Source organism: Spea bombifrons, chromosome 10 (assembly GCF_027358695.1).
Source record: "Spea bombifrons isolate aSpeBom1 chromosome 10, aSpeBom1.2.pri, whole genome shotgun sequence".
Classification (NCBI taxonomy): Eukaryota; Metazoa; Chordata; class Amphibia; order Anura; family Pelobatidae; genus Spea; species Spea bombifrons.
The window spans coordinates 12033016-12048054 of record NC_071096.1 but is presented as its reverse complement, the minus strand read 5'-3'; the positions used below and the strand labels follow the sequence as shown (position 1 = coordinate 12048054).

The 15039-nt window shown below is 41.0% G+C and overlaps 2 protein-coding genes and 1 long non-coding RNA gene across 5 annotated transcripts in view; 2 read left to right on the top strand and 1 right to left on the bottom strand.

The window, feature by feature from the left end:
• LSP1 (lymphocyte specific protein 1) overlaps positions 1 to 3291 on the top strand; it is a 29618-nt gene extending 26327 nt beyond the window's left edge. For all 3 annotated transcript variants that reach the window (XM_053448486.1, XM_053448485.1, XM_053448487.1), the window contains one exon: positions 2561 to 3291. The gene's annotated coding sequence lies outside the window, so the exon portion shown is untranslated. The remainder of the gene's footprint in view (positions 1 to 2560) is intronic.
• Positions 294 to 6257, bottom strand: PRR33 (proline rich 33). The gene is made up of 2 exons (XM_053448484.1): positions 6158 to 6257; positions 294 to 2200 (listed from the first exon to the last, which is right to left on the bottom strand). The coding sequence occupies exon 2, from the start codon at positions 2193 to 2195 to the stop codon at positions 507 to 509; it is 1689 nt and encodes a 562-aa protein (XP_053304459.1). The 5' UTR covers positions 2196 to 2200; positions 6158 to 6257; the 3' UTR covers positions 294 to 506.
• A 2244-nt stretch (positions 6258 to 8501) lies between these two features.
• On the top strand, positions 8502 to 12254 carry LOC128466900 (uncharacterized). Its single transcript, XR_008345652.1, has 3 exons — positions 8502 to 8661; positions 11530 to 11562; positions 12132 to 12254. It is a non-coding gene; the product is annotated as an uncharacterized LOC128466900 (long non-coding RNA).
• Positions 12255 to 15039: the final 2785 nt, after the last annotated feature.

The window sequence follows — 15039 nt, the reverse complement described above, 5'->3', positions numbered from 1 at the left end:
GTTGACACTTATAGATCGCTTAAGTGCTCAGGCACCACATTTCACATACATAATCTACATATCTACGACTCCCTGGGTCAATTAAATTACCACTCTACCAGGAACATGCAATAGAGCTTATAGACTAATGCATATATTATTATATAGACGGGTTACTTAATATAAACACACACACATATATATATTGAGATATATGATTAACTTGGGTGTCTATAGATTTATGGATGCAATGTACACATATAAACACAAAAGGAACTTTGTCAGGGATAGGGAGCTGTTTTAATACACAGGGAGCTGTTTTAATAATTGTTTTAATACAGGATGAATAAACAGACTTCTTTATACTTTCTCTTTTTATTTTTGCTACCTGGTGCCTTAATCTGGTGGTAGTCATTTTAAATATATGCAACATAACATGTTGCCATTTATCTGCTCTTGTAACAGTAACACTTTAATTCATGCCACCCCATGGGCATTAGAGGGGTATGGTAATCTCCCATGGCTCCTTACATTGTGCCATTCTCCTGACCATCTCCTTCTCCTACCAATTGTTCTGCATCTTCTCCTCGGATGCTCCAACCAGATGCAGTCCGGTTGAAGCTGCTGAGTGGCCGCTCATTGCTTCTGCGGTGGAAGAAGGCAGTCACTCTGCGCAGAGGACGAGAGGCAGCTTCTTTCAGCTTGCGTGCATCAAATCGAGGCCTGTGGAGGAGAAGTGGCAAGCGTGACCGTAGAAATGGGAGAGGAGGGGGAACATCCGACACAGGGCCTGTTTTCTCCTGCTGTTTGTTGGATGTAGCCATGTGATATAGTAGAGCATCCCACATTTTATTGGCACGGGAACCTCGACTCTGCTGCTGCCCCTCTGTGGTCATCCCTACATCGCCTCCTGCTTTCTCTTCTTTTCCTTCTGTCCTTTGTAGTTCTGGAAACTTTGGCTCATCAGGCTCTACCACAAGGTGCTTGACTAACCGTGCCCATCCACCACCTGGCTTTCTCCTGGGTGGTTTAACTCGTTCAGGGTTTTTCAGAAGACCTAACTCCTCGGTGCTGGGAAGTTTTTCAAAATAGGGTGATCCAGCAGGTACAGGTGTCACTGGTGTCGATGCATAAGGCGAGGGAGATTTTATTACCTGTGTCACCGTTCTCTGTGTGACTCCTGAAGATAGTGGGCTGGCTGTATTACATATATCTGCGGATGTTGGACTTTTATGGGTTTTAGATATATCGATGGGCCCCGAGTCAACAGTTAAACTAATATGTGGGATATCTGCAACTTTAGAAGACAAGGACAGCAACTCACTTTTCTCTGTGAACATGGGAGTGGGGGATATTACAGACGCAGGGGTTTTCTCAGAACTTAGATAAGAGCAGCTGGTGGGTTTTTGTGTGGTTCCTTCTTGGCCTGATTTAGGAGGACTGGGTGACTCTGCCACAGTGCCTATTGTGAGGATGCTAGTATTCATTCCTGAATCTGTGTTCCCAGGTTCTGTGGTGAAGTATCTAGTTTCTGTATTTGTGGCCACTCCACTATTTTGATCGTTGTCCTTGTTTCCTTTAATGTTTGGGGAAAGCACTTCTGCTCCTGCATGGGTCGATGTACCATTTAATGTTCCTTGAAGCTCAGAAATAGCTGGATGGGGTGAAGACGACTCGTTGCGATTTTTCAATCTAGGGGCTTCTGTAGATAAAGTTGTGCTATGTTTACTGGCTATTTGGGGGAACAACTTAGGGGTAGTGCTTGCTGGTTGACCATCAGTAGAAGTGGTAGGAGTACTGCCCCTCACTGGACGTGGTGAGGGAGTTTCATAGGGTGGGGGAGAGGTCAGATACTGACTCAGACTGTGTTGCTCACTCACAGTAAATGTGAAGCTGCGATTTTTTGGATAAGGAGAGGGCACTCGATGAGTTACAGTTCGGATCTGGAAGCGTGGTGGCAGGGTAAGGGGAGGAGGACCGTGTTTCTTGGGAGTTGTAGATTCAAGGCTCTCCAAATCAGCTTCACTAACAGGAGACAGGGTGGAGCGGAAGGATTTAGGGGGCTGGGAGGAGGGGTGCTGTACTCCACCTCTTTTCGCAGCTTTGCGTAAAAGGCGCTGCAGCCTAGCATTGTCTTTATTAGGCTTAGGGGCTGTGGGAGGGGGGGCTGGAGAGGGAGGCCCAGGATTTTCCAGCGGAGTCACGGTGAGAAGCATTGTACCTGAAACAAAGAAAGTTACAGCACTCAAAATTACTTGCTGGGAGGGGCAAACGGATGCCTTTAATCCAGACGTACCCCCCTAACCAAAAATGTTACATTAGCACCCAAGCACCCCAGCTGATGAAAACTTTCTGTAATGTGCGTCACCATCTGTCTAAAGAAAGGGAAATGGGAAATGGAGTGATACATTAAAAGCCACTACTATGGGGTTTGTGAATTAACTCACTGTAATCAGGGTTTTGGATGGAAAAGTGATAATTCTGCTGGGTTATGTGCGCCTCTCAGGGTTTAAGGGACGCAAAGCTATTTTTATCTGAATTAGGGCTAATTTATTCTCTTTTCTTTTTTTTTGTCCTGTAGTATCCTTGCGTTACAATCGGAATTTTTGAAGAAACCTGCAGAACCTTTTGCACAGCCGACCACTCGGATGCTGAGACGGTTGACCTGTGATGGATGCTCAAACCATGTAGCCCTTACCTCCCTCTGCCTTCTCAAAAGCCAATCTCTCAGCTTACACACAGCAAACGCAATCCTCAAAAACAGGTGCCAAGCCGTCCAATCAGTTGCTCCTGTGTCATAAAATGTTTTGCTGCTGGAAATGACACTTATTGACGGCCGCGTATTCCCCCATTGATACTCATTTAACCCTAGGGTGGCTAGCAATGCATATTGCACTTTCCAAAGGTCTGTCGCCAAATGGGACCATTGTGCGCAGCTAAATAGTCTTACAAATTCCAACAATTTTTTACTTTGGTAATTTTAGTCTGGTTACATCCTCAAAATTCTCTAGCTTGTTGCCCGTTGTCTGCCATAAAGGTATAAGACAAACCTCAGCTCTTTAGCAATGAAAGAGTTAAAGCTTTGCATCTGGTGCAATGATAATAAAAAAAGGTTAATGCTTCTCTATGCTTAAAGCTCATTCTGTATTATTCCAAAGGCCCAGGTGATACAATAAATGAATAATCTGTATAGTGACATCTTTTCCTAGTTAGCATGTCAAATGATGTACAAGTCGCCCAATTCCCCTGGAACTCCTCGTTTTTTTTATTCACTTTTTTATGCTTTATAAATAAAGTACAAATGTGTTCATATTTCGTGATATTCACAGATGTTCCTGGATCATGCTTTGTGGGCATGAGAAGTCAAAAATACAATCCTTTAATTGATCTGAAACATTTCATAGAAGTGACTCTACCAGGGGCAAAGGGGCAACTTCCCTGGAAACAGGCTTAACTTGGGGCTGATAGCAGCCATTCCCTGGGTGCCCTGGTAGTTGCTTCCTTGCACAATGTCAGCACATGCTGTGTAGGACCACCATGATCATAGGCTGCTGGTGCAAATGATGACTCGGTTGGGGGCAGCTGCACCTTTTGCCTCTTATGAATGACAGCCCTATTTATTAGCGAGATAAACTATGCATTTTGCAGGGGAAACCTGTCCCGTCGTCCACACATGATACATAGTTCAGTCAGAGCGATGAAATGGGTCAACCCATCCCATCTCACCTCAAAGTTTGGCCTACTAAGGAAGCCAAGATATCCCTCAGCACGGGATTATCGGAGAACACCAAAACACCTGCAGTAACCATAGCAACGTCAACTACACCAAACTGTGTTCATATATCATTATTGTGTAGAAGAAAACCTAACTCTATGAGCTGATGGGTGAGCATTTCCAAAAAAACATATTAGGAAGGAGGCAAAACTGCTATTTCCTCACAATACCACAAAACAAAATACATATATATACTTAAATATGAACTACATTTTGTAGTCAAACATACTTAATAAAACGGTAATGGTCCTCAGCAGTACCAGAAACCCGCTTCACTGAATAGGGTCGGAGAAGCCATGTTACCTTCCTGTCCTAAGGAATGGATTCATTATTCCTCCATTTTTATTAATTTCTCCCTTTTTGTAGCTGATGGGTTCGGGAAGAATTTGAAGGGGAGGTGAGAGGAAGGATGGTAAATACTTAAACGGCTTGCACCACAGATATCTCTTTCTGAGATACAATGGTCTCTTACTAAATTATCTTAAATATGCTCAGTTACTCTAATGAACGAAGAGAATGGGGCTGCAGCTAGTTTTGGAGAATCAATCTGATGACCCAAAGCGCTGTGCTGATGACAGATCTTTTCTCAGGAAGGAAGAGGAAACAGGTTGCCGAGAGTCAGAGGAAAAGGGGACACAAATACTGAAATGAAGTTCTGCCGGCTAATCAGTATGTTTGGAGGATTTTGTCATCATGCTTAATTAAGGTCTTTGTGTTCCACTTGTCACAGGTTTCTGGATGACACGTTGTTATACCAAAGACTGGGTTATCCAGTACTCCAGAAAATCCAAAAACTCAAGACTGATTAGCTACAGGACTCTAGTGGATTAGAATCTCAAACCAGCCGACAAAGTACCATCATATCTGGCCACTAGAATCAGTGTACTACTGGCACCCAACTGTCCTGTTCACCACCTATAATGGTGCCCTCATCTACTGCCTGCAGCCATTGTGCCACTTTGACCATCATCTGAATATGATCAAAGCTTCATTGACAATCTCCGCGGTCTAATGCTCACCAATGCATTAGGGGGCGCTATAACACAGCACAGCTCCTACAACACAAACTTAAACTGTAGGACTGTAATCTGAGTCCCGTCAGCTATGTATAGGACCCTGAAAATAGCATTTGGGCTTTTGGTGGATCCTGGACGGGATGGCATATCTTGCCCCAGGCTGCAGGAGTTGATCGCAGGTCTCAAGTGTGTAAACCAATCATCTCAAAATATGACCCCAAAATAGACCTCTCTAAAGGATCCCTAAATCACTGTTTATTGATCAATCTCATACTGGGCTTGAGAAGACATGCAGCAAAGCATTTTTCCTTTAATACAAATGCAGGCTTCATGAATCCTGTTCCTGGCCACAGATGTGTAGGGTATAGAAATACATTATGGTGGTTTTACAACTGTATGTAATCCTAACGTGACATGCCAAGTTTCCTCCCCCAGAACTCATACACCCACATCTTGCATAATTCCATCTTTGCGTACAATCTAATTATTCCATTGCATTGCATTGTCTTGCAAAAACTAACAATCTCAAGGAGCAAATATATCTGCCTACACGCACATTAAATGTCATAGTGCAGAGCATAGCGAGATTACTGGAGGTTTGCACCAAAGGACAAATGACAGTATGTGTATTAACATGTATGTAAGGACAATGGATACAGACATTTTGGTCCAAGAGAAGATGAAGTCTTTAGTAACTAAATTTGAGCCAAGACAGATAAATATATCGTCACATAAGCTTTCGGGACCTCAAGGTCTCTTCTTCATATGGAACTCCGACTTAAGGACAGACCTCTGATATCACAACAGCTTATGTTACTCTACATTTTGTTATGTTGGCCCAATAAAAAGTATCAACTTCATCTAAAGACTCCAAATATGTACGTAAATGTACGGAACCTATCAATTCTATCTTTAATGTGTAACTATAAGTTTATAGCCACCTTCACCAAAGCATAGTGTATGCTCAATGAGCCTTAAATACACAGTATCAACCTTTCCATAGATTTCATGTTCTAAATAAACTACTGACGGATTTAGACATTGAATACTTTTACGAACAAAACTGACATTTAGTACAGTCAATGGCTTTTCAAGTGAAATAACTTTAATGCCAGCTAATATTTCACAGCAAGATGCCCTTGTACCAATGTGAAAGTGATCACAATTTGACATATGACAGCACAGTGGCAGACTATCTGGCTAGTTAGGGGTTAAATAATATATTGGCATGCATTAGCTGCTGGCGCCTCTGTATTCCCAGTTCTTTTTGCCCTAGGCTATATATTTATTGCAATAATAAACATTGAGAAAGAAGAATAGAAATGGCACCCGTCTTTCTCTAGATGATTCAGGGTGCAGCCCCCCAATTGTTCTCTGTTCTTTTTACCTGCTTAGGGAGATCGGTGTGACACCAGTGACTCCAACCAGGCCCCTCAGTCCATCTGGGACTCCGAGGAAAACAACCCCCACACCTGGGACAGGGAAACTGAGAACCTGGGGGAAGTGGTGCCGAAAGGTCAAGGGGAGGTGGGGAGGGGGGCAACAACCAGCACTTTCTGTGGGATTCTGACCCCCTCTGCTGGTTAGTTGCTGCATCTTAACGGCAATAAGGTTGTTATGTATATTTGATTAGACACAACACAAATGATTGACTTTTTGGGGGTAAATATCAATATTGACGCATTCCACAAATGGCCACCCAATGGCTGTTTCACTGTTACTCCACGGGAGTAGGGTCACCTTCGGCTCATTTATTGTCAGTCGAAGGAAGACTGGGTGTGCCAGGTGTGAATTCATGGCGGACAGTTTGTGCCGCATATCAGTAGAATATTATGGCAGCTTGAAATTCCTATAAGCAGCAATGAAACTGCCCCCCTCCAGCTCAGAGCCAGCCCATGGGTTTGCCAGACACTTTGTATCCAGCTGCCCCCTCCTGGGTGTACCTTCTTACAAAAATAGGACAGGACCTTGTGGTTGCACCCTCCACCAGCTAGGCACCATACACAGCCATTCGATCATCTATATGGTGACGCCAGCATTGCCCCCCAGCTTTGCCATGATGCCATCAATTCAGCCCCCAATGGTTCCAATGTTTGCTGCAAGGTTTTACGAATTGTACAAATGCTTAATGAACATTCTCACGGGTTCTGGGGTCTGACATATACAGGGCCTTGTTAGGGAAAAGTCCAAGGTCTCGTCTTGATTATCTTCTTGAGCCTTCCAGCAGAAGCGGTAGAGATTAACACACTTAGATAATTTAGGCCAGACAAATGGCACAAGGTCAAGGGTGTAATAACTTTGAGGCTTTACGACATCAAAATGGCCAGAATTGTTCTTAGCTTCTGTTAAATTCTATATTTCCATTAAAATACCTGACTATTATTAGCAAATCTATCCGCTCCCCGTGGCAAATTCCTAAGTATGACATCACTGATGCTCCTTCTAACAGGTGCAGAAGCTACTGGTTCCAATTTAGCCGATTCCCAAAGCGACACCAGCTAATGAGGCCCTGTTGGCCACAAAGACATTTTCAGTAAAAACATCCTGAATATGAGATTAGAGCATAAACACGGTTATAAATCAGCGTGAATTCACATGGGCACTGAATGTATATTGAGATACCCAGCACAACTATACAGTGCTGCGCATTTGTCATTTAGAGCATGGAATTAGTTGTATTTTCTGTTGCAGAGAGATCCTCAGGATTATTATACTTGCCAGCGCGTTCAGCGTCTGACGTTGAGGTATTACCCTGACCCATAGGCACTGAAACATTGCAGAGATACTCAGTACCTTGATGTGAGCCGCTGAAAGTTTAGAGAGATACCCTTATACAGAGCAACTTGTTTATAAAGAAGTTTATAAAGATACTCAACACCATTATTGAGAGCAGCGTGTAACTTATCACGCACTTAAAGTGTATGGAGATAGATACTCAACACCTTTATATAACGCAACATGTTCTAAATCAGGCTCTGCAAGGATAAGATACTTGACACCATTGTGCGTAGCAGCGTGCAAAGTATCCGAAAGAAAATATTGTACAGTGTATCATGTACAGATCTACTCGATCCCACTATACAGGGAAGTGTGTCCTTTATGCAGAGATACTCTGTATCAGCATACAGTGCATTCTGATTTCATTATACATGAATTTAAATTGTATTTTTTTTTTTAAAGCTTGTATTCTTGCAGTACCATAACATGAAGCCCTATTTAAAATGTTCTTTTAAAATTGCTCATAACCACTGTACGGCGCTGCGGAATATGATGGCGCTATATATAAAACAATAAATGATAACAGGCTTATAAAAGATCGTAAGCTCTAGAGAGCTGGGCCCTCCATACACTCAGCCTCACTTATACCCCATTAACCATTTATACCCCATTAAGCAACATCACAGTAGAATTGGTCACTGCTATAAAGAGATAATAACAGTTAACAGAATATGTTCTATTTATATTATTATTTCATTCAGTGAAAAATTGATTATTATTATTATTATGCACGCCCCTTCCATGGTGGTGGTCTGCTTAATATAACAGCACTCCCACCCCCCAAAAAACCACACACACACACACATATACATATACACACACAAGAGAACATCTCCAAATCTGCTGTCTTGGTTGTGCTATAATTAGTGAGAAAACTGAGCTCAAAAAAGGGAAAAGCCCCCTCCCCTATAACCTGTTAGACAGCTGTTCTTTTACTCGTCCTGCCCCCAGCTTATTCCACCTCTCACCCCCCAACCCATGTTGAGCATCCAATCGCGTTGGGGTACGGATCACATTTCGGTATAACTGTGACACATAACCAGGCCAGGGGGTGATTGAAAAGTCTCACAACTGCTCGGACCCCCAGTGCTGCTCTCTGCTCTCGGGCCACAGGTAAGGGATGTAGGGGTGTGGGAGGGGGGGGGCTGAAGGATACCCCTCAAACAATGGGAGACTCAACTTGTATAAAGAACCTGGAATAACCTACAAAGTCTCTTAAGAATCTAAGTGCACATCCATACAGAGAGAATGGAAAGAGCGAGGAGTCGCTGACCCCTGTATTCCCTGCCCTGTTAGCGAAATCTCTCGTTTAATCCCCTGGCACAGGTCTGCACCGAAGCCGCTGGCTGCTGGAATCCGAGCTAAGCCTCACAATGGCTTCCTAATGTGACCCTGGTGATCGAAACACCTCTAGGCATTTATTACGCGTCTCCGCGGTGTGTTTTTACAGTTTGGGATTCTGAAGCCTTCCTTAGATCTGCATTTAAATCTAATTCTGTTGGCTCGTTTCATCATACTTTTTCTCTATCTGTTTCAGGCTGAGGTTAACGTTTTTTGTGCCTGTAAAAAAATGGTATCGATAAAAACTATAACAGTAACAACGATTCCATGGCACCTGTGCTGATAACGTAGAGGGGATAGAACTGTACTGGGAAGTAGTTTGACTTAATGCTGATTCTCACAAACTGTAATTATTAGCTACTTGCTACGATTTATCATTAGGACTAAACAGACTTAGGTGGAAAATGATGTTTGCCATTTATATGAAACCAGGACAATGTACTTGTTAAATCTTACCGAGTATGGACCTGACGGTACGATTGTTGAAGTGCAGTCATTTTATAGGGAACGTTAGGACGTTGGCATAATGTATACTTTTCTATAGAGTTCTAGGATTGGATATATAGGTGTCAGGCTCTTTGACAAGGTCCTTAGTACTGCTTGTATATGAAATATTGCCTAATATCTGTATCTTAAGACCTTTTCACTGCAATTATTAGACCCTAGAAAGATTCCGCGTAATGCTAACATTATGAATTAGCAGCTGAAACTCTTCAGCACTTAACGCATGGAAAATGCCAGGGCTGCAGACACCATAAGTGGTGTAACCTTCTCTAAGGACAGATGTATACACTGACAGCTGAAACAGCATATCAGTTTTATGGCCTCTATAATGTAAAGCATTTGTTGGAATCCAGGGATGGTCAGTTACACCCCCACAATCCTGTCGTTTATAGTTCTGATGGTAAAGGTTATTATAGGAAGGGCATTAAACATATTTAGATATAGACATTAGGATGGCTTGCACGTGAGATATGGGAATCAGTTAAAGGGATCAAAGAAGATCCAGTATGGAAGATAATCTGGTTTTCAGTAATTTATTTGCTTCTTTTGAATAGGATCATAAGAGTTTATTAGTATTTCCCAAATGTCGAACCTACTATTGATGAGTGTTCCCCTACATACCGCAGACATTAGAGAAGGTTGGTTGGGATGGAGATATGGACAGGGTGTACGTGGTTTGGATGGGGATATGGACAGGGTACACATGGTTTGGATGGGGATATGGACAGGTACACGTGGTTTGGATGGGGATATGGACAGGTACACATGGTTGGGATGGGGTACAAGTGGCTGGTATCAGCTGTTAGACTTGTGACAGGAGGAGGCTGAATGATGTTTTTGTAAGAAGTGTGTCTGGCAGTGTGTCTGATACAAATCTAATCTGTAAAACAAATAATTCTCATGCTTCACCTATACATCTTAGGCACGTTCCCCAATACAGAAACTTTAGAAAGGTCTTGAATATTAAATACCCAATCAAGGGACAATGCAGTGACGCTATAAACAATGTTATTTGCCCGTGAAATTAGTGTCCTCCATCGTAGGTTCCAATCACCTTTAAAGGACATTCCCAGGGGTCCTAAAATAGACAAGAATGCCCAGTTGTCTCCTGGCTGGTGCCATCTCCACCCCTCCTCATATCATGTAACATCTGAGTCACGCAGGCAGCGATGCTGGGCTTCGGAGCCTTCCTTAAAGGGAGGGGACCTAAAATAAGCTCTAGGGTGATACTGTTGCCCCTTCTCCATCTGTTCTGGTCAGTGTTTCAGGGTCTCTGAAGCTTTAATAGCCTTAGATAAATAATGGTCCATATTTACATTAGAATTTTAATTTTATATTTCATGTATAAATAGAATTTGCACGAAACATTTGTAATCTCCCAAAACCAGTGCTGCTTCTTACCCTACTTTATGTTGTAAATAACATAGGATTTGCACAATAGCTGGTATTATCTTAGTCTCACAACATTAAACGCAATTCAGCCAAGGACGCATTGCATGCTCCAATAAGAAACTCATACACACATTGAGAGATAACATTATTTGACATTATTTTACATGGCGATCCGTTATTTAAAAAGTATTAAACGGGTCATTATATTTAATATCACAAGAAAGGACATTGAGATGTAGATATTAAAAGAAAAACAACTTGAATTTGAATTATCCAGCAAAGGATGCCTTTTGAAAAAACATTCATTTTAAGAAGCAAATAGTGGAGAGTACTCGCAGTCACACTCGTCGGCCTATGTGTGCGATACAGGGTTCTGTGTTTTGATTAAGAGGGGTGAAGTGATACCCTACTGATGAATAATTGATCCGATTATTAAATGCAATGCTCCATTGTACCAATCAAAGTGTGTGCCCCTCTCCTGCAGATAAAGACTTAACAAAAATAATTCCCTTATATATTAAAATAAGTAAGCTCTGGCGTTCCAACAGCCACAAACTACAACTCCCATCATGCCTCACCACCAGCAGGCAGTTTTTTCCCCCTACCAGGTCTTCCCATCAAACCAACACGAGTGCAATTCTACTAAGAGGGATTTTGAAACATATTTCTTGAAGCTTCCTTATTTATAACCTAGCCAGGTTATGTTGCTTAATTATTGTTCTAAGATATATTTTTTGCCCGCAGACCAAAAGCCATCATGTCTGACACAGAGGAAGTGTAAGTAACCAAAATATTTTCTAACAGTGTGTAAACATGCGCCAGCTGATAACACAACCACATCTGTGTTTTTGTGTGCGTGTCAATATATTTCCTTAGCGCTACTATTACAGAAACAATATTTCTAGTGAAAGATGTCACTAAGCTAATATTCTTATTTATTCTTTTAAATATTTTATTCCGTAGCGCTGTAATACAGTATTTAGCAGCAGTCCGCGACAAATGTGAAAGCTGCAGTAAAGTAGATTAATGCAATATGTATACCGTATATTATATGGTTAATCAGAAAATACACACACACATATATATCTGTAGGGTCTATAAAATCAATAGATGAGTTGGTGGCCGAAAATTGAGAAACACTGGCCTCCGGTCTTTAATCAGGTGTGATTCACTACCAGAATCACTTTAATGTAGTTATATAGATAACATACACATGTAATAGAATTACCCTGCCTGTTTCTTATATGCTATTTATACTTCATGGTTTTCTGTTCTTTAACCATTTTCTGAAATATATCTCCTTTCTTCTCCCTCCTTCTCCTATATCCATTCATTCTCTGGAGCAGTGAACAGGTGGAGGGTATGTACAAAACATGCTTGCTATATATAGTAAAAGTATATGAATTAATATTATTTCTATATAATGCGATAATTCTTAATGTTGCCGTTAACACACTAATAATTTGTCAACACCAGCGTTCATATACTGTAATCTACCTAACCTAAACTGCCTGCCTCACTATTATATATACCTAAACCTCCTCTTATAACTTCCTGCCCCACTATTATATACTGTAATCTACCTAACCTAGCTCACTATTATATACTGTAATCTACGTAACCTACAACTGCCTGCCTCACTATTATATACTTTAACCTCTCCTACAACTTTCTGCCTCACTATAATATACTGTAATCTCTCCTACAACTTTCTGCCTCACTATTATATGCTGTAATCTCTCCTACAACTGCCTGCCTCACTATTATATACTGTAATCTCTCCTACAACTTTCTGCCTCACACTTATATCCTGTAATCTCTCCTACAACTTCCTGCCTCACTATAATATACTGTAATCTTTCCTGCAACTGCCAGCCTCACTATTATATACTGTAATCTCTCCTACAACTTTCTGCCTCACTATTATATACTGTAAACTCTCCTGCGACTTTCTGCCTCACTATTATATACTGTAACCTCTCCTACAACTGTCTGCTTCACTATAATATACTGTAATCTCTCCTACAACTTTCTGCCTCACTAATATATACTGTAATCTCTCCTACAACTGTCTGCCTCACTATTATATACTGTAATCTCTCCTAGAACTTTCTGCCTCACAATTATATCCTGTAATCTCTCCTACAACTGCCTGCCTCACTATAATATACTGTAATCTCTCCTACAACTGCCTGCTTCACTATTATATGATGTAATCTCTCCTAGAACTTTCTGCCTCACTATAATATACTGTAATCTCTCCTACAACTGCCTGCCTCACTATTATATACTGTAATCTCTCCTACAACTTTCTGCCTCACTATTATATACTGTAAACTCTCCTGCGACTTTCTGCCTCACTATTATATACTGTAACCTCTCCTACAACTGTCTGCTTCACTATAATATACTGTAATCTCTCCTACAACTTTCTGCCTCACTATTATATACTGTAATCTCTCCTAGAACTTTCTGCCTCACAATTATATCCTGTAATCTCTCCTACAACTGCCTGCCTCACTATAATATACTGTAATCTCTCCTACAACTGCCTGCTTCACTATTATATACTGTAATCTCACCTACAATTTTCTGCCTCACTATAATATACTGTAATCTCTCCTGCAACTTTCTGCCTTACTATTATATACTGTAACCTCTCCTACAACTGCCTGCTTCACAATAATATACTGTAATCTCTCCTACAACTGTCTGCCTCACTATTAAATACTGTAATCTCTCCAACTGCCTGCCTCACAAATATATCCTGTAATCTCTCCTACAACTGCCTGCTTCACTATTATATACTGTAATCTCTCCTACAATTTCCTGCCTCGCTATTATATGCTGTAATCTCACCTACAACTTTCTGCCTTACTATTATATACTGTAATCTCTCCTAGAACTTTCTGCCTCACTATTATATTCTGTAATCTCTCCTGCAACTTTCTGCCTCACTATTATATACTGTAACCTCTCCTACAACTGCCTGCTTCACTATAATATACTGTAATCTCTCCTACAACTTTCTGCCTCACTAATATATACCGTAATCTCTCCTACAACTGTCTGCCTCACTATTATATCCTGTAATCTCTCATACAACTGCCTGCTTCACTATTATATACTGTAATATCTCCTACAATTTCCTGCCTCGCTATTATATGATGTAATCTCACCTACAACTTTCTGCCTTACTATTATATACTGTAATCTCTCCTACAACTTTCTGCCTCACTATTATATACTGTAACCTCTCCTACAACTGCCTGCTTCACTATAATATACTGTAATCTCTCCTACAACTTTCTGCCTCACTAATATATACTGTAATCTCTCCTAGAACTTTCTGCCTCACAATTATATCCTGTAATCTCTCCTACAACTGCCTGCTTCACTATAATATACTGTAATCTATCCTGCAACTGCCTGCCTCACTATTATATACTGTAATCTCTCCTACAACTGTCTGCCTCACTATTATATGCTGTAATCTCACCTACAACTTTCTGCCTCACTATAATATACTGTAATCTCTCCTACAACTTTCTGCCTTACTATTATATACTGTAACCTCTCCTACAACTGCCTGCTTCACAATAATATACTGTAATCTCTCCTACAACTTTCTGCCTCACTAATATATACTGTAATCTCTCCTACAACTGTCTGCCTCACTATTATATACTGTAATCTTCTCTCCAACTGCCTGCCTCACAATTATATCCTGTAATCTCTCCTACAATTTCCTGCCTCGCTATTATATGATGTAATCTCACCTACAACTGCCTGCCTCACTATTATATCCTGTAATCTCTCCTACAACTGCCTGCCTTATTATTCTCTACTGTAATCTCTCCTACAACTTTCTGCGTCACTATTATATCCTGTAATCTCTCCTACAACTCCCTGCCTTATTATTCTCTACTGTAATCTCTCCTACAACTGCCTGCCTCACTATTATATACTGTAATCTCTCCTACAACTTTCTGCGTCACTATTATATACTGTAATCTCTCCTACAACTGCCTGCCTTATTACTCTCTACTGTACTTCCTATATCTCTGTACTCCATAGTGTACTTTCAACTTCCTGCATCTGTACTTTATACATTTAACTTCCTCTCTCTGTACTCTATATTGTACTTAAATATGTTCAACGTCCTGCCTTATTACTCTCTACTGTACCTATACCTTCAAGTTCCTGCCTCTGTACTCTATACTGTATACTTTCAACTTCCTGCCTCTGTACTCT